Source organism: Ptiloglossa arizonensis, chromosome 13 (assembly GCF_051014685.1).
Source record: "Ptiloglossa arizonensis isolate GNS036 chromosome 13, iyPtiAriz1_principal, whole genome shotgun sequence".
NCBI classification, from domain to species: domain Eukaryota; kingdom Metazoa; phylum Arthropoda; class Insecta; order Hymenoptera; family Colletidae; genus Ptiloglossa; species Ptiloglossa arizonensis.
Window position 1 is genome coordinate 5,342,049 of NC_135060.1, and position 20,820 is coordinate 5,362,868.

Sequence of the window (20,820 nt, forward strand, 5' to 3'; positions counted from 1 at the left end):
TATTTACATAATCAAAATTTACTTTTAAAATAATACGATACGTATTTTATAAAAATTTGTTCTATGAATTAGTAACCTATTATAAAATTAAAATAACATGCAGTTGCTGACAGTTTTTTATTTCATAGTACTTGCTCTATATAGATTATACGTATCAAATTTATTTTCAAAACATTGTGATACATATTTAATAAATAATAGTTTAATGTTTGGATTGGGCATCTATTCGCCAGAAAAATGGGCAATGAGATAGTATTAGCCATCTAGCGGCAAATAGACTAAATTACACTGGAAGCTATTTTGTAGTAGCAGAAGTATTCTCAACGGTAATCATTTAATTTATAGTGAAGTACGTATATACATCGTACTTACAGGCGTAATACATCAACTTCATACATTATTTACACCAAATGTTTGATACGAACAAATGAGTATCTATGTATTACGTGTTTTGTATACGTATCAAACGCTTGGAAGCTTGGAAGAAATATTTCCCTATTTCAGCTTGTGTGCATATATGCATGTGTTTCACTCATGTGTAGTCATGTAACTATCATTTGATAAAGCAATGACAGATCATTATTATCTAAAATTTATTTCGAGTGATAAGTGATATAGATTTAAGATCATATCTTCTTTGGCATTCCATATAATAGTGTTAAATCTGTATAATCATGGAGGTCTCACAGTTACAACCTTGCATTCAATTACAACTTTCAAATGAAGAACTACAAGATGTCATAAATAAAGCTAAAGATTGGGCACTTATGCATGGTATAAATTTATAAATGTTTTATAGAAATTAAAAAATTGTTTATCAATTTGCAATATTAAAAATATGTAATATTGCTTTACCTAAGAGTTGAAATATAGTTTTATCCCTTCTTTTTTAGGTATTAGTTTTCGACCAAAAAAAGGTTTTAACAAAAATCAAGTGCAGATTTTACCTTTTACATTATTGCCATCGAGTTTTCCTAGAAAGAATTTTGAAAAAGCAAAAAGTATACAAGTAGTATTAAATGAACTTATTCTCAAAGTTGCACACAATAATAGTTTCCTTACACAGAGTTTAAAAAGGTATGTAAAATTTCAATTAAAAGAGTTTTTTTGTGTATTGAGGCTAATATTTTTGTTTTGTTTAGTACAATCGATGCTGATCCATTTATCGCAAAATTATTTAATATTTATGAAACTGTATATAAAGAAGGATTTAGTCAAGTAAAGTAACATATAATTTATATAAATTTATTATTGTATCTATTTATGTTTGTGAGTATTCAACATATAATAAAATATTTTTTTTTGTAGACTATAAGTGTTGGTTTGTTTCGATCAGATTACATGTTACATGAGAATCAAATGAAGCAAGTTGAATTAAATACTATTGCAAGTAGTTTTGCAGGAGTGGCTACAGTTACTTCTGAATATCATAAGTAAATTTTTATCATAAAAATTTTATTGTTCTCTAAGGATATTTGAATTTTTTCTTGATGGTATCTATATTTTTTAGGTATATCTTATCAGAATTAGGACATCTAGACAAAATAAAAAATGTAAATGTGTTTCTTTCTTGTGATTATATTCCATGAAAAATTATATTTTAAATAATTTACTAAATTTTAGATACCAGAAAATAATTCCATTACAGGTCTCTGTGAAGGGTTAACATATGCATGGCAATTGTATGGCAATGCAGAGTAAGTAGTTCTTGTTGTATGATAGAAGATAAATACATTACCAATTGTGATATACTTAATATTTTCAATTTCAGGGGCATAATATTATTTGTTGTTGAAAATATTACTTATAATATATGTGATCAGAGGTTTCATGAATTTGAAATTCGTAGAAGTAATCCTTATATAAAAGTAATTAGAAGGAGCTTAAAGGATTTAATATCTGAAGCAAAATTGGGATGTGATAAAGAATTAATAATGTATGTAAATGTAATTTAACAATATATTTGAAAATTTTATTTCTAATCTATGTTATTGTATGTTTTTGTTTCTCAATTACTTTAAATTTTACATTTGAAACATTAAATATATTAACTAAAGATTCTAAAGAACTTATTATTCATATTTGTATAAAAATTATTAAATAATTATTTTAAATATATTTAGTGGAGATCAAGTAGTTTCTGTAGTCTACTTTCGTTCTGGTTATGAAGTTGAAGCTTATCCTACAGAACAAGAATGGTCAGTTAGATTATTGATAGAACGTTCACGGGCAATAAAATGTCCATCCATACAGTATCATCTAGCTGGCTCTAAGAAGGTATGCTTAAAAATACATATTAGTTGTAATATATTTTACTGAATATTATTTAGAAACAAAAGCACTTGTTCTAGATACAACAATGTTTAGCACATTCTAATGCTTTAGATATGTTTTTAAATGAAAATAATACAATAAAAGAAGTAAAAGAAGTATTTGCTGGGCTTTATTCATTAGAATTTGTAAGTATAGAAAATAATGTATTTTATAAATATTAATTTAAAAAATATAAAATGTGTTCATTACAATGTTTGTAATTTATGCTTTTATTTTACTACATAATAATTTAAAGATATGAATTTAATTATCTATTACTATTTCGGGAAAATAGAATGAGGAGGAAGAGATAATAATTGAAAAAGCTATATTAGAGCCAGAAAAATACGTTCTCAAACCGCAAAGAGAAGGTGGTGGAAACAATGTTTACAACAAAGATTTAAAACAACATTTAGAATCAATGAAATCTTCGGCAGAAAGAACTGCTTGGATACTTATGGATCGTCTTTATCCACCAGTCCAAAAGAATTATATTGTACGGGCTGAAAATGAGCCATTTGAAAATCATAGTCTTTCTTTTTCTGATGTTGTATCAGAACTTGGCATTTATGGTGTTATTATAGGGTAAATGATTTAATATTTTTATTTCATTTTTACTTTTGTGAAACACATTGTGTGACAAACAATTTTCTTTTTTATAGAGATAATGATGTTATCCTATATAATAAAGAGGTAGGTCATGTTTTAAGAACTAAAGCGTCGAATGAAAATGAAGGTGGAATAGCAGCAGGTATTGGTGCTATTGACAGTCCCTATCTTATTAATTAATGCAAGAAATATTTATATAATTATTAATAATGATAAAATTTGAGGTTGTGAAATAATCACGTTTAAATAAATTTTAATGGAACATTATTACAGTACTTTTTTTTATGATTTACCTCCATTATGAGGGAGGTTCAATATTATCAGAAAGTTTAAAATAAAAATTATATCGATAATTAATTTATATTTATTTTATTGTATTTATTGATTGTGGACAATGTTAAACAGTTTTTTTGTATATATAGAATTAAATTCGTGTTTCTATTTCCTTGTAAACATTACATTTTACTTTGATACTCAGTTTGCTTTAATTATTTTAATATATTAAACGAGTGTTTTGTTTATATCCTGAGTCTTCAGTTTCATCTTCGGATAGATCAGAATGCATGATATTCAATTTTCGTTTCTCATTTTTCTCTGTTACATTTTTGTTCTGTTTCTGAATAAAAAATACAAATCAATATGTACAATTAAATATAATGTAAGTACATTACCTTTGATATATCGATTACTGGATTTACGTATTCATGTTCTTCTGGTCGTAAACCGGATATGCAATGGAGTGTCGTTACGATTTCATTTCGTCGCTCGTACGATGGATTTTGAAAATGAATACTACAGATAAGGAAAGAGAATACTTATTTATAGAAATTTTTTACAAGAATTAGTAATTTTTATAAAGTGTTGAAAATGGCTTATTAATTTACCTCAAATTATTTTTATTTAACAAGCCAGGCTTGAATTTTTGATAATAAAAATATCCAGATAAAAGTATAATGCAAGCTATTAAGACGATGATTATTCCAATGAACACTCCATTTTGTTCATGAGTATTTTCACCTCTTTGATTAATTATACTTGAATCAAATTTAATTCCTCTATTTAGTTCTTGAATACAAATACCTTTAGAATCTTTGGAATATCCATCTTGGCAAATGCATATGGAATTATTGCTTCCCAAAACGCACATGTAATTACATTTATGATCTTTACAAGTGTTCTTTACTGTTCAACAAAGGTACAAAATAGAAATCAATTTATTATTAAAGTAAACAAAAAATGTACTTTCATTCATTTTCAAATTATTCTTAATGTTATTTGCTTTTCAATTATGATACATGAATTAATAATTTATGTACTTACTAATAGGTTGTCTAGAAGCGTGCAAAATTGTAAAATATTTGTCGATATTTGATGTACCAATAGAGATCGTTGTGCATGATTTGTCACCAAATAATTTACACTTTTTTAACATGCCAGTTTCACCCATTAACCAATATAAAGTATCTTCGTATATATTCATGCTTAGAGCCTGATAAACCTGAGGTATTGAACACGGGAATAGTAAGTATAGAAAACATGTTGCTCGCGGACTTCTTTATAGTAAAATTCATAGGTGTGTCACCGATAATACTCCAACTATACTTACATCTGTCTTTAAGAATATCATACGATTAGAACCGTCGAAATTTGAAGATTCGATAGTTTTTAGGTGAGTGTCTGTCCAGTATAGTCTAGATCTTGTGTGGTCTATCGTTATTGCATAGACAACACCAATATTCCGATAAACAATTGCCGTTACGTTAAAACCTGTTGTATCGGATCGATATATTGTACTAGTGGGTCTGTTATATTCTATCCAATTTGTTTGACTCCAAAATAGCAATCTGCATCACAATTTTTTATAATTATAAAATATTTTATTTACAACTAAAACATAAAGAGATAATTCAAAACAGTTATAAAGTTACAACATACGCCTGTTTCGGATCCACAGCAATAGACATCGCTTTAATCCGTGTTCCGATCGTGATCATTTTCGCGCATTTTTGTTCTTCTAGATTGCATACCTGTAAATGAATATAGAAAATTTCTTTTAATATATATTTGAACAGACAAATATTCTATTCGACTCCATCGATAGATGTTCAGTACCTTGATACTGCTTTCATAGTCGTTATCATTAAAATATACATGATCGGTAACCCAATCAACGGCAAGTGCTTCCGGTCTTCCAAGGCCGGTAACAGTTTTTCGTTCCTTGCCCTTTATATGCATTTTACTTATCATGCCTAATTCATCTGAGAACAGTGAAAATATTTTCATGTTTTTCGTTAATGGCATATTAAATACTATGTAGTAAATAATAGTGCTAGATAATGTATCACGTAGCAACTCAGTTTGCAACGTGAATATGTAGTATAGCCCAAATATGTTGACCTACAGGCATTCCGTGGAACAACGTTTATGAATTTTAACCCACTGACGAATATGTAAAAACGCGTCGAATTTACGATATTTCTAATCGTTCCTTTTATTTTAATGTGTTAACAAAAAATTCAATCGTTAACTCATACGGGTAGCACTCTCTTCACTTTACCCGTCTCTCTTTTCTTTTTCTCCGTTTAGACATTGAACTGCGATATAATAATTTTTGTACACACATCTTTGATCATAGAATTTAACAAAAATATTTATCACAGTTTTCATAAATAAATCTGTGAATCGGTATCGACGGAAATTTTTTAAGAGAAAACCCACTACAAAATGTATCTCAATCTCAAAAGTTAACGTAAATTTTCTCCTTATGCATGCAACTCGAGAAAGGGTATACACAATTGAAGAAGAAATACGACTCGTAAGCGAATCTTTCGGAGAGAAACGCTCTGTTATCATTGTTAGGAAACAAATCATATGCGATACATAGTTCCTTTTGAACTTTTTATCTTCTTGAAACGAATTAGATGAGTTTTCACCTAAGCAGTTGCGCAGATTTATTTATGGTTACTGTGAACAATACTTCTACAATTTGTACATTAAATCCTAATACATATATGCGTTCGTTAAATGCAGTCTTACTGTTACTCCAATAGATGGTTTCCTCTTTCGCGTTTACATCGATACCACTTATTTCGGAAGTTACTTCTTCGTATATAATTTCGATCAAACTTAAACTCGGCGACAATCTCCTAATATCATTTCCAGCGACGGTGATTATTTTCATTTGTGGTCCTGTTATCATTGGTAATAATTGAGAACGTTTCATTTTTAATTCAAACAAGTTCGAGAACAGTAATGTTAAATGAGAATAACAATAAACTGGGAACTAAGTGTTTCTTACCAGCCACTTTGCAAGATAATTTGTCCCTTTGAAGTACATATCCCTCGTGACAAGAACAAGTGAAAGATCCATGAGTGTTGTGACAAAACTGTGAACACACATTGCGTTTGCATTCGTCGATATCTTCGCACGAATTTAAGTTACTGCTTAATTGATATCCGATTCGACAACCGCATACGGGACCCAAAGGAGTTTTGTGACACACATTATCGCAGGGATTGTTTTTTACACACGAGATTGCTGCAAAAATATTTTAACTATTATTGCTTTTATACAGCATTTATGATGAAATCTATTTTAAATTTAAAACACTAAATTCCTTAGCACCTGCAAACAACACTAACGATGATAAATGCTCCTTTACTCTACTTGATAATAAAACATTTCTATTTGTTCACAATTTGTGTATTAACGCGTATGTTAGACATTGTACGTTAATCTTTAAACTGAATTGTATTTGAGTAACGTACAGAAATGGAGATCATTAATAGCGAAAACGTAACAAGACAGTTTAGATCTTTCTATTGTCGCAACACTTACAACATTCTCCATGTTCGTCACTCAGATCCGAACAATCCGCTATTCCGTCGCACACCTTCACGAAAGGTAGACAAACCCCATTAGAACATCTGAATTCTTTGCAGGTAGAAACGGTGCTCTCACTGTTCTTGCTCCACTTACTACCGTCGCAATCTCTTTCGTCGGATCCGTCGCCACAATCGTCGATCGTATCGCATACCCAAGTTTCGTCGATGCAATTTCGATTCTCACAAACGTATTCTCTCTTCTGACATCGAACGCAATTATGTTCGTCATCGTTCTTCGGACAATCTTGAACACCGTTACATCTGCGAAACAATATCAGTTAGATTAATCCAAATTTACCATTACCTATTACCATGAAATTGACCACTGGGATACTTCTCTTGTAAAGGTGATACATTAATCATAAATTACGTACTTTACACTCTTTGGAAGACACATATCCGTATTATAGCATCTGTGTTCATCTGCGGTACAATTGACGAAGTTACTCGTAGTCTTTTCTGTACAGTATTGCTCGTCGCTGTTATCCTTGCAATCGTTTACTGCATTGCACTTCAATAATAAGTCTATGCAATGACCATTGTTACACGTGAACATTTCAGACGGACACGGATTTCTATGGCACGATTCACTCTCGTCGGAACCGTCCGGACAGTCATCCTTAGTTAAAATGCAAAATAAAAAAATTACATTTAGAGTACAAATAAAACGCAGGTGTATTTTTCAAAATTTGTTATACACAGTGGGTGCAACCTGATAATGCATTAAAATAAAAAGAAAAACTATTTTTGGACTATACGTGTCTCTTAACATCGTACAACTTCTCTATTAAAAGTAAAAAGCCATCAAATCAGGGAAGAGAAATTAGTCTCTTTGTATAACGAACGAGTTACGAAGTTGGAATAAATTTATCTTAATAAATTTATGAGTAGACTGACGAGAAGAGTTTATTAATATAAAAACAATGTACGATTCTATTAAAAAAAAAAACAGTGTAATTGAATTTTACAGATGTATCTTTCCACTCGCGAAAGAAACGAAGTCACAAAATCTTTTTAATTGTTCCCGTTAGATTTTCCCCTGTACTACCCTTTCTATCTGCAATCGAAGAAGAATTATAATTGAACTCAGTTACGTGATTTGACGAATATAAAACTCAATAGTTCATATATGTTCCGTGTTAATAAAAATCAGGGACTCACCTCACCGTCACATTTCCATGATTGAGGGATACACGTTCCACTTTCGCACATAAAACTATTTGTATTGCATGTGTGCTTGCCGCAATTCACTTCATCGGAAAAATCAGAACAATCGGTTTCGCCGTCGCACACATGATATTTTGATATGCAAGTTCCTTCGTGACATTGAAACTCATCTGAAAGATATTAAATTTCTGCAATGAACAATCGCTGATTCCTGAAATATCACAGACTTTATTCAGTCGTGTACGATATCGAACATCGTTTTCCGATATTGATGTTTTGCGACGGTAGTATTATTTGTTCGGTTACGCAAATCGACATTTCTTATCGCGCAAAATAAATTGGGTGTAAAAATTGAATAGAAGAGACTATAAACACAGTCTTAATAAGGTACTGAAGTGCTTATATCGATTGAAACCCCCTTTCTATCTTCTTGCGATTAAATTTGAAAAGAACGAAGTGTTATAGCGTAAGAATAGTATGAATTTGATTTTATTCTACTCAAATTTATAGTCAAGAAAATATTCATTTATTTTTACGCGAGTAGTACTTCAATGACCATTTTTAACAACAGCCTAAGTAACGATTAATCTATTCACGTATTATAATTATACAAGCACAACAACACTATGGTTTTAAACAATGTTAATTTATTGAATCAAATAATAATCGAGCTCATTGTTCGTATTATAATTGCGAACATTGTTATCGAATGGTTTTTATCCTCGATTGGATCTACATTATATCGTTCGCTTATATACACAGTATATAATATCTAATATAACGTTCCGCTGAATTTAAATAGTCTTATTGTTGTAAACAATTAAGACATTATAAATAATATTGAGTAAATGTTTTGATTTACTAGAGCTGCATTCTCTTTTATTACAGTCCTCCTCGTCCGATCGATCTGGACAATCGTAGTGGGAGTTGCAATGTGCCGTTTTGTTTATACACTGTCCGCTTTTACACTGAAATTGATCTTCTCCACACTTTGACAAGTGCAACTCATCGCATAGGCCTGATTCATCCTCACCGTTAGGACAGTCTTGTACGCCATTGCATCTGAAATAATTACCAAAACAACATATAGTATTGGTGGAAAATATTTTATTTAATTTACAATATAATAATTTTAATACCGTACCTTTGATGCAATTTTATGCATACATCGTGTTCTGAGCATTTTATTTCACCCGGATTGCATGCGGTTTGAGGACTACACGTTCGATTATCTTTATTCAGCATCATTTCGGGTGGACACGCGCAAATCTGGAAATTTTTACGAAATATAAGTACAAGAATTACCGGATCGAGAAATTATATTAACCGATATCGAACAGTAGATCATCTTGGTGACTGCACAATGGGCTTCGGGTTCATTCTGATTCAAATTTAGTTTTTATTAGTTTCAATTTGAATAGATGGATTTTGATTAAAATTTTACATTACTCGATTTAGAAATTATTAATTTTTTTTTTTATTTCAACGGCTATATTTAGCGAGTATAAAAACAAATTAATGGCTATAACTGTTGTTTTTCGGTTGTGACATAAATATTACATGAATCAAAATGAACCCGCAGCCCGCTGAGCGAGGATTAATCGAAATGTTTTAGACTTACGTGTGTATGGAGATTAGTGAGTAGGCATACATGAGAACAATTTCCATTATTTCTACGACACTCATGCTCATTTACATACGTTCCGCGCAAACCGACTAACTGCATTCGATCCACATTTTTTGATGCTACTAAAGAAAAAGAATTCTTTTTTACCAGTGAAACTATTTAAACAACTAAAAGTAATTTTCATTCTTTTATCATTGAATTTATTTCGTTTTGTGTAACTCACGTAGCGTGATGCGTTTCTGGTATTGCAGTGTATCGTTCTTTCTAGTCCAGTATAATTGATTTGATTTATACTGAGTCCAAAAGACGTAGTCGCCGAGAACAGCAAGACTCACAGGTTCGAACAATCCAGTGCGGAAGATGTGCGTTTCAAAACCTTATGAAATACAATGATCAAAATTTATATTGATTGTATTAAATTATACTTTTATTGTATTACGAATACGAACCATTGATTGTCGTACTACCAATACGACCAGTGCCTTGATCGCTCCAAAACAATCGTTTTAAATCTTTATCGTAACACAACGAAATTCTCGGCCCAAACAATGGGGTTTTAGTTCCTTCGATTGTAATTTTACGACCGATTCCATGCATTTTCATTACGTCTATACGATAAGTATCGTTTGTACGAAAAACGACGAACATTTCACTGTAACATTATCATTTTTATAGCAATCACTATCAATGCTAAACTATAAACAGACTAATTTTTCTGTATAATTTGCTATAAAAATGACTACCCTTCCTCTGGTACGAGCGCAATATCGTGAGGCTCCTCTTGAAAGTAAAAAATTGTTTTCTCGTTGGTATTCAAACTATAAACTTCGATAGTTTTGTGCTTCATATCCGATAAATACAAATTATTCCCGATATAATCGAAATCCATTCCTCCCAGTACTTCAGTTTTTATAGACATTATAGTTTTCATGTCTTTGATGGTCAAATTAGTGTTGAAATGGAGAATGTTATTCATCAACTGATCGCTCACGAACAGACCACCTATTTCGATTTGTTGTTATATAATATCAAAAATATTTAACAAAACAAGAAAATATAGCTGTTATGATATAAATGATAAACGTTAACATACTGCAACGCTGAATACACTGCAAAATTTGAATAGAATAAAACTGATGTTATTACTCAGTATTAAGAACTTTAAAACGTTTTGCAGATAGAAAGTTTTTTTATAATAAACACTATTGTCTGATTGCTCATTGATAAATTTGATAATTAATTATTTAAATTGTACCAGTAAGAGGATTGTAAGTAATGGCTGTGGCATTTTTCATCGTGGTAGTCGTTGTTATTTTCGGTTTTCCCAACAGTTCATGATAGTAATCTATGAATGTATTTCCTGCAGTAATAATAAGATGCATCCTTTTCTTGATAACTGAAATTTGTTTAATTTCATAGTACTTTGTTTAGGTCTTTTTATAAAATTTGATCTATGAAAGAATATTTGCATCATCTAGAAATGTAACAATAAGGTGCAATAACATTAATACCTACCACGACATGTATGTTGATCTGAATTAAGTTCCTTGTCTAATGTGCAAGCACAAGTATATCCACTCTCTTGATTTAACAGGCACAATTGTGAACAAGGGTTTGAATTGCATGGATCTGGAATCTGTTATTTAATTGTAACAATTTGAATTATTAATATTTTATTTTTATTGTAAAATAGTAGTATTTGCATAAAAAAATAGAATATACCTTGGGTTTTAAAATGGAGTGGTATATATGCATTCCATAAATGGTACTATTTGTGTTCACTAAAATGTTCAAATCTTTACCAGTGTATTTATCACATGATTGTATGGTATTCAATGCCCAATCACTCCAATAAAGTTTATTTTCAAAAATTGCTAACGAAAACGGTTTTTTTGCTACTCCAATTAATACAATCTGAAAAAATATGAAATGAAAATAATCTTTAACTTTTGAGACTAATTTTAATTATTATTCTAGAAAATCCATACCCTGCGATCAGAACCATCTAGTCGTATTGATTCAATTACTTTTAATTTACTGTCTACCCAGTATAATCTATTGTTTGTGTAATCAATAGATAAACTGTTTGGCCATTCTAAATTTTCTGTAATTAAAGCACTGCTATTTTTTCCATCCATGCCTGCCATTAATATGCGTGAATTAAAGCCCCATTCTGTCCAATACATTATACTAAAAACATATAATTTTGTTATTTGTGTTGGTATTCAATGATATAAGAAATTATATATTCATATTTTGTAAAATATTATATGAAATAGAGATAACTGAATAATAAGTACAATTATATAGAAATTATGAAATATTATTACTTGAAAATTATACAATTTACAGATACATAATCTTTAGAGGGATTAAAAAATATGCCAGTCATTTAAATATTGGACATAATTTTTAATTCCAGTAGTTCAATTTGTTATGCTTAAGATACATACCCTCTTAATGGTAATAAAGCAAGACCTCTCGGTTTATTACTTCGTTCCTTAATTATAATGGTGCAGTAAGAACCATCATTATTGCAAACACCAATATGCATGAAACCACTGTCACTGAAATATATATTGCCAGTTACCCAATCCACTGCTATATCATCAGGACTATTTAAACCTTAAACATATAAAACATAAAGAAGATACACAACATTCAATGTGTGCATACCAATGTTAGATGAATAAATATTGTAGTATTATTTGTATAACAATAACATTATATGCGATTCAAACTGAACTAAAAATACTAATTCTAATAATTAGGAAGTTCATATAACTTACCTGTTGTAACAATGACTTGTTGTTGGGAGCCATCTTCTAAACTCCTAATTATTGCTTCGTTTCCACTTTCAACATCGGACCAGTACACATAATTTGCATCTAAAGAAACAGCTACAGCATGTTGCAAATTTCGAGTTACTGGGAAATATACTTTAGAATTAATGTAAAAACCATGGATTTCTGACTTTATTGAAAACACCATCAAAGCCTCACCACCTATAATCAAATAGTAAACGATAATTTAATTAAACATACAAGGTGTTCCATTTTGATAAATTTTCAAATAAAAAATATAAGATACACATTTGTTATAATATTTCTATTTGCATGAGTTTTACAACTAGTTATATGTATTATACTATTACAACTAGTAATAGTTTATTATACATGAATTCATAATTTTCTCAATTTTTGTATGTGAATATTAGATAAGTCTGTCTATATCTAAAAGGATATAAATACCTTCAACTTTACATGTTTTTTTATCATCATTTAAATTGTAACCAGATTGACAGGCACATGTATAGGATCCAGCAGTGTTTATGCATAGTTGATCACACATGCCATAAATTTCGCATTCATTTATATCTACAAAGCAATATATATAATAAATTTTCAATTCAGTAGTTTTAAATATTTTTCACTAAATATTCAGTCTCTTGTAGATTATGCATATGTTGTGATGATAAGTAATAATTCATATTGTCGAAACACGAATATAAAAAACAAATTTCTCATTTTGAATGCTTACCTGTGCATGTCTGATTATTTAATAATTTGTAACCCGAATGACATGAGCACTGAGCACCTTCAGGTGTTTTTCTGCAATAGTGTTCACATTTTGCTGTTTGTTTGCACAATGAATCAGCTATAAATTGAAATAGTTAAAATATAATTATTATAATAAAATCGTTTCTTTGAAACCAAACCATACTATGATTGTGTTTAATATTTAGTATTGATTTTCATTTTTTATATATACTTACCCTTCTTACACTCATCAACATTTTCATCCGAATTATCGCCGCAGTCGTCTTTCCCATTACAAGTTGTATTCAAAAAGATACATCTTTGATTTTTGCATAAATATCGATCGATTTTGTTGTTACATTCGTTGGCCGGTATTATCTTATTTTCTACGAAACATCAATTGAAATATAGATCGCAAAATTGATTCGATATTAAATAGCCGTAAAGATCTTATAAAAATTACCGCATTTTTCTTCATCGCTGTGATCGAGACAATCCGGGATACCGTCGCAAACCCATTCGTTCATTATACAATAGCCATTGTTGCAACGAAAATTATCGCATTTTAACTGTATAGTTAACAGTGTACGAGTCAGAGGAATTTATTTTATATAGCAAAAGAAATATATGAAGTGATTTTTAATTATTTATCAATGAGAAAAATATCGGGTACAAAACAAGGAAAAATAAATATGTTATGTAAATAGACTAGAAAATTAAAAATTTTGCTTTATTTAGAACACAAGAAATATTGTAGTGTTAGTAAATATTTCTTCTTTTTTTTCCTCGATATTTTTAACATTACGAAATATGTAATTATTTTTCTTTATGTCGTTCTAACTCGAAAAATAACATCTGTGGGCATCTTATATTTATACAATGTTTCTTTCTTCTTTTGTACTCTAGACTTTAAAATCACTTCATATAAGTCAGAAAAAACGATTTCATATAAAAAAAATGAAATTATATTGAGAGACAAAAGATGAAAATTTAAACTCGATCTTACGTCCTTCGTGCAATTAACATTTTCATCACTTCCGTCAAAACAATTGGGTTTGGTATCACAAAATTGTTCAATCGGTATGCAAGAATAATCTAAACATTGATATTCATCCGTAGCGCATTGATTTTTGAGAGTGGCAGGCTAAATTGAACAAAGAAAATGTAAAATATGATTTAACGTACACTATATACTCATTACTATATATTTCTTAAATATCAGATCAGATTTAGAAAATAAACCAACTTATTTTTATGAATGGGTTGAATAAATTAATCGATTGATAAATCGAAAAAGTACTTATGTAGATGTGATTTTAAATCACTCTTAGATAATTAATACTATCTTTTGCATATGTCGGGAAAGTTGGCTAAAACGGAATATGTAGATAAAATAGAATACTTAGTACTACAGATTAGAAACGTGTCGCCATCTGATTTTAATGATTCAGTTACATGATCAATCGAAGACAGTGTATTGCATACGGTAGCTGAATAACTAACGATCGTGAGGAAAAGAGTGGGTTACAATTTTCTGCGATGAATTTTTTACAATTTTTACCAATTTTTTTTAAGATTAAGACAAATGATAATAATTTAATCTTCCTTATTTTCATATATGTAAGTTTGATCTAGGACAAACCGTCAAATCCTATGTATTTGATTTTAGCCAACTTTCTCCGATGTCTCTGCATATGTATTTTAAAAATAAAATTTCTTTAAACAAAGAACCACAATGACTTATGAAACGATCTGTACAATATATATAATATTTTTTTTCTCAAAGTGATAAAACGTACTGTGAAATCGTGGCAATTTTGTTCGTCCGAATTGTCACCGCAATCGTTTAACCCGTCGCATTGAAAGGTGTACGAGATGCATTTCATATTCTTGCACAAAAACCATTCTGGAAGCTCGCATCGTATAGCTTCAAATTTGAAAGCAAAAACAAATTAGAATATCAGCTTGCTCGAATATCGCGATTAATAATTAAAATGTAATTGAATTTACTCGAGGAATCGATGTACGAATAGAAGGAGCTCAGAATGAGGAACACGTATAAATTGCGATACATAACCTGTAACAATTTCATTAAATTTATTATCATTTAATATTGGACGCTAATATTGTGCACATGAGATAGTAATGTTAAATCTTCGTAAATTTTAGTACTCGTATTTATTGAATATATCTTCACACATGTTCCAAAAGAAGTTCTACAAAATGCAATATCTTATGGAAAATATAATATGAAAAATATACCTATAATTTTTACATCGGTTCATTTTCAAAATTGGCAAAAATTTAAATGCTAAATTATTCGATTAATGAGAGACTGATTGAATGATGGTATGCAATAACCGCAATTTTAAAATCACTAAATTTAAATCATTTGAGAAGTCTGCGCGTATAGTTACGCGATTCAAATTTATTGTAACAGAAACGTGATGATTTTGCATCGCATAATATTTAGAATTTCAAAGTCATCAAATTCCCAGTCAGCCATTCTATAAAATACTACGCAAGTGTTGTGTCTACTGATTCAAATTATTTGAATGAAAAATAATACATTATAATCTTGTATAATATTCACAATTTAATGAAGAATACCTTCAACGCGAAAAATCGTTTGTCACTAATCGTAAAAATTGTTTTTTTTTTTTTTTTGAAATTAAATCTTCAATTTCTTAGCTTACTTCTATAAAGTAGTATTTTCTACTATTTTAATATTTGGCGTCAAACACTGCCATGAAAATTGAATTCAGTTATGTACATAGCTTCTTTATTCAGAAGAAGGATTGGAAAGTAACGTTATATCGGTAAAATACGTTTAATTTGTGAATAAAATTTATATTAAAACAAAGGGATAAATATTGAATATACTTACAGAGGTTTTTCACAATATATGTGAAATGAAATATAAACGAATATTTCTAAAGTATTTAGACGAAGATTATGGGATACCAGAATTATATTGAAATTGCCAGGACCTTGTTACCACTACGACTGTTATCAAGATACTAAAGGTCGGAACAGAGAGCGTAGCGAAATTATAGAAGAGATCATTTCTTCAAATTGACATACACAGGGTGATCTGGGAGGACATACAAATATTTGTCCATTCTATTTTAGAGAAAATTTTAAACGAAATACGTTAATACGGATTTGATGCTCAATGGTTATTGAGACCAAGGATCTTAACGATTAGGATAACGAACAATAGATCTCATATAATTATTTATTAATCTTTGAACTACATTTGCATACGTTATCATAAAACCCGGTCCATTGGATTTCACCAACAAGATTTTAAGATTAATATTTTTAGCGAGTTTCACAGTAATTGATTATTTGTTTATCACTTTTACAAGTGATTAACGAAGAAATCAATGGTCGTTAAATAATTAGCTATCGCTAAAATGATTCAGTAATTAAGAATTAATTTTGTAATTTGTAATAATTAATCAGTAATTTATAAATATAAAGTAATGGATTACTTTTATCTTTATTAGATTAATAATAGGTAATAATATACACACAAAATGATAATGGCGGTGTACAAATTCATAGATGAAAACTGCTCTGGTAACAAGGCTGTTACTTTTCTGATAATTTAGTATTATAAGCGGTGATCGATCGATTAAGGCTGAAAAAAATACTTCGGAATGCATTTTACAACTGTCTCTTTGAGCTGTTAAAAGTAAATTATATCTTTATATCCTATTGTGCATTTCATAATTAATAAATTCGTTCAATTCATTGAATTCGATTATAATAATACACAATCCTATAAGAATAATACATCATTTTCGTTAAAATTCGATTAATTTATTAAATCGATCGAAACCAACAATGTAATCATTTCGTGATTAATAAATGATAATTCAATCGTAATCGGCGATTAAATCTATCTTGATTATTTTTCTTGTTCGTTAGTTACAATCATCGATTACTTAATAATCATGATCAGAATTATGTTCATAGAATATTTTCGATGTAAAATTAACTGTACGATAATTTTTACCACGATTGTATTCGTATTTCGTCTCGGATCACCCAGTATATACAGTATTTTCTCGATGAGAGCTGGATTTGGTCTGTTGGTCGTTCTCCCCACCATTTCTGTTTCACTCCTGCCCGGCAAAGGCGAGAATGAAATGGAACGAAAGTGTATCAGAGGGACTGAAAGCGACGAAGAATGGTACGAGACAGACGAAGTATTCAAACTTCGTCTTATTATATCTTTCGGATACCTTATACCCCGTCTTTTGCGTGCAATGTGATTTGTCTGTTTGTCCTTGCTTGCTTTCGGTCTATCTTGCTCTCATCTTCGATAAGAGAGAAACGAGAAACGATCGCTCAGGAATTGTATCCCTTCTACGCTATATAACGACGTTGGTCCCGGGCTGGCTACTCTCATCGAGAAAATACTGTATCGTTATAAATCTCTAGGTAAATTTCGATTTGGGATTCTATGTATATTTTGAAAACAATTTCAAATAAATGAATTTTTCATTTCCAATAGGAACCACTTCGAATATTTCTTTCTCACTTCTGCAATAATTTGTCGAGATTGATAATAAAATAAATGATCAATTTAACAATTTTGCCTCGTCGATCATTTTCGCCTATCACCAATCCCGTTAATCGGTTGCTTGAAATATATTTGTTATAAATTCCGCAAGATAACCAGCAGGGTACAGGTATGTCATAAGAAATGTATACAAATCAAATACAAATACATTGTATGTACATACGTATACTCGACCAATGTATCCTCTCGTACGTTAAACTGAAATCTGCTCAACCATTACGAAATTCTAAACGATCGTTCTGTCTCATTTCCCTGTAGTTTTACAATCGTTTTCATCGTTATTTTTCTTTTCTTCTCTACTGATTAAACCGTCTCCTGGATCGATTCGATATTAGGATTCATTTACAGACAAGCAAAATTTCTATCCGCGTACAAAAATTTCAAACAACGAGTAACTTTGTATCCGTTACTCGACAACGATAAGATTTCTAATTGTCCAATGAAATAACACTCTCCTCCGAACGAATAAAAATTTATCTCACGGAAAATACTTCACGGTCAATAATACAATCATTTCTTTCTCTTTCTCTTTTTATTCAGTACTAACGATTCCGCGATACGTTCAAACCAAACACATGGGACAATGAACACCGAGCGCAAGAAAGTACCGTGTTTCGGAAGTAGAGAAACAATGAACAGAAAGAACACGTGTACGAAATCGTACGACGAGGATCTGCAAAGGGTCTGTGCGTAATTTTTCAACGTAAAATTTCACTGGTATCGATCCGATCACGGCGTATCACGAAAGTCACGAACGACGATGGAGGATCGATCGATTAACGATTCCGTTCGGGGAGATGTATTTTATCGCCTTCGCCGTGGGCAAACTTTTCGACATTACAGTACTGGGCAAGCAAAATAACAAATGCTAGTCGATCGTGTGACAGTGGTTTACTCCATTGATGTTGCAACGGGCACCACTTAATTCTATTTCGTTCTTGTTCGCACAGTTCCGTGCTCATCTTTTCCCCGTGGAAATATGCCGCGTTGCCTGATCAAATCAATGACAAGGTACAGGAAGACGAACAATTCCTCTGAAGGTAAGATGCACGTGGTTTATTACCTTCGTTGGCCTCTCGAACGTGAAGTACAGTGCACCGAGTAACGATAGTGAAACTTTTGCGTAGTTATGGAAAAATACGCGACACGCAGCTACGTTTCCTCATTGTTTAAGACAGAGGAGGGTAAATCGTGTCCGCGTTGTACATAGAGTTTCCGTTTCGTTGAATCGCTCGATGAAAATCAAACGTTTCAACGGTGATCTCGATTGTTTACGAAAAAGAGAGAGAAAATATGATTTTTGTCTTTTTTTTTTCACGCATTCTGTACGCAGAGACCGAAATACCATGGATTCCACCGTCGTCGATCGATGCCAAACGAAAGCACCAGGTCAAAGACAATTCGTCGAAGTGCAATAACATTTGGACATCCTCGAAACTCCCGATCGTAACCCGATACAGTTTTAACAAAGAGAACAGTATGATGTGGAACAAGGAGTTGAACGGTGGCTTGGAGTTAGGTATCGCGAGTTTTACGGAAATCGAGGGTACGTTGTCGTCGTCGACTTCTGCTGGTATTTCGGTAAATAACGAACGAAAAATCGTGAACACCAACGACAAGGAGAAACCGGAGAAAAGTCAGACACCGGTGCCCCTGAACGCGAAAAAGTTAGACGGTCCGATAAACGTTACCAACAACGAGATCAAAGTAGCAGTAAATTTGAACAGATCGTTCGACGGGGCTGAGAGTCAAACGATGTCGCAAGTGTTGTATTTAGCACCCAACAAGAAACCGATCGACGCACCACAGAGTCAATATTTCAGCAACAACGTGAAAACGTCTGGAATGGAGACCGCACAGAACTGGAAACGAAACAAAACCATGCATTATTGTCCCTATTGTCGTAAAAGTTTCGATCGGCCTTGGGTACTCAAGGGTCATCTGCGCCTCCATACCGGCGAACGACCCTTCGAATGTCCGGTGTGTCACAAATCATTCGCCGATCGGTATATATCTTCCCTTTTGTATTTACACATTTCGTTTTCTTGTTATCCGTTACAAGTGCAAACGTGGCACTGACGACCAATGAATAAGATTTCACGATCGAGGATCGTTGTTAATACATTAATTATGAAATTACGGATGTTTAACAAACGTTCCAGGTATCTTTCGATTCATTATTTGATTCAATTAAAAATGTAATTGAAGAAAGAAATTAACATTTAGTATTGTCGTTTTCAACATTACGAAATTACGATATTGTGCCCCCGTTGTTGTCATTCTGCGTATTTATAATGAAATTTAGTAAAGACTGAAGTAACGTTACGTTTCGTGAATAGAAATTACTGATCGATGATCAAAGCTGGGAACCGTAGTGTACGATTACCGATTAATTTCAATAACGATTCATTGATCGACAATTATTTTTGTCACGATTGCATCATTAATCAAATTACTGGTCAACTCTGCCACGGTTACGTTATCCGAGAGTCGTGTGATAATTCGTATATTTCCTAATTTAATTAATTTTATCAAATTATTTGATCGATTAAAGGCTACGGTGTAACGTATATGTTTTGTAGATCGAATTTACGCGCACATCAAAGGACACGAAATCACCATCAATGGCAATGGCGATGCGGAGAGTGTTTCAAAGCATTCTCTCAAAGACGATATTTAGAACGACACTGTCCCGAAGCCTGTAGAAAATATAGAATATCTCAAAGGAGGGAACAAAACTGTAGTTAGAAGACAAATTTTATTTCTCAAATATATTCATATATATTTTATTTGTGTATACATGCGTGTAATATATTATATGCATTTTGTTTTCCAGTACTGTAAAATTTGAATTTAGAATGTCATTATGTTATAATTCTAATACAATTACATACGTATACGATATAATATGAAATATTACGTGTAACAATATGTATGTATTACTTTTATTATTACACAGTCATCCTACATAATAAAACTTTTAATTAGTAGAACTGTTAAATTCGTATTCTTCTTGTTCTTATAAGTTCTCGATTTTCATACAATTCGGTTCGTACGCTTTCTTTCGTTCGGAAAAATTCTTTTAC

General features: G+C 31.1%; 3 protein-coding genes across 4 annotated transcripts; 2 read left to right on the forward strand and 1 right to left on the reverse strand.

The window, feature by feature from the left end:
• Positions 1 to 291: 291 nt before the first annotated feature.
• Positions 292 to 3,216, forward strand: LOC143153929 (glutathione synthetase). Of its 2 annotated transcripts, none has more exons than XM_076325582.1 (12): positions 292 to 349; positions 657 to 774; positions 894 to 1,077; positions 1,143 to 1,218; positions 1,309 to 1,433; positions 1,511 to 1,553; positions 1,624 to 1,697; positions 1,772 to 1,936; positions 2,124 to 2,277; positions 2,352 to 2,459; positions 2,609 to 2,898; positions 2,976 to 3,216. In XM_076325582.1, exons 2-12 carry the CDS (start codon positions 675 to 677, stop codon positions 3,100 to 3,102), a joined length of 1,446 nt encoding a protein of 481 aa, XP_076181697.1. In that variant the 5' UTR covers positions 292 to 349; positions 657 to 674; the 3' UTR covers positions 3,103 to 3,216. The 2 variants fall into 2 exon arrangements, with proteins under 2 accessions (XP_076181697.1, XP_076181698.1); XM_076325583.1 differs by having other exon boundaries at positions 308 to 326.
• A 120-nt stretch (positions 3,217 to 3,336) lies between these two features.
• Positions 3,337 to 14,494, reverse strand: Yl (Putative vitellogenin receptor yl). Its single transcript, XM_076325061.1, has 30 exons — positions 14,483 to 14,494; positions 13,982 to 14,284; positions 13,604 to 13,709; positions 13,377 to 13,526; positions 13,142 to 13,258; positions 12,853 to 12,978; positions 12,391 to 12,606; positions 12,055 to 12,226; positions 11,590 to 11,791; positions 11,324 to 11,515; positions 11,117 to 11,237; positions 10,857 to 10,997; positions 10,345 to 10,603; positions 10,051 to 10,253; positions 9,825 to 9,977; positions 9,596 to 9,723; positions 9,119 to 9,243; positions 8,837 to 9,036; positions 7,969 to 8,144; positions 7,182 to 7,426; positions 6,761 to 7,068; positions 6,221 to 6,460; positions 5,959 to 6,111; positions 5,035 to 5,180; positions 4,858 to 4,949; positions 4,529 to 4,766; positions 4,243 to 4,420; positions 3,807 to 4,104; positions 3,594 to 3,714; positions 3,337 to 3,538 (listed from the first exon to the last, which is right to left on the reverse strand). The coding sequence occupies exons 1-30, from the start codon at positions 14,492 to 14,494 to the stop codon at positions 3,416 to 3,418; spliced, it is 5,244 nt and encodes a 1,747-aa protein (XP_076181176.1). The 3' UTR covers positions 3,337 to 3,415.
• A 4,219-nt stretch (positions 14,495 to 18,713) lies between these two features.
• Positions 18,714 to 20,482, forward strand: LOC143154037 (uncharacterized). Its single transcript, XM_076325798.1, has 3 exons — positions 18,714 to 18,774; positions 19,068 to 19,740; positions 20,317 to 20,482. The coding sequence occupies exons 1-3, from the start codon at positions 18,714 to 18,716 to the stop codon at positions 20,480 to 20,482; spliced, it is 900 nt and encodes a 299-aa protein (XP_076181913.1).
• Positions 20,483 to 20,820: the final 338 nt, after the last annotated feature.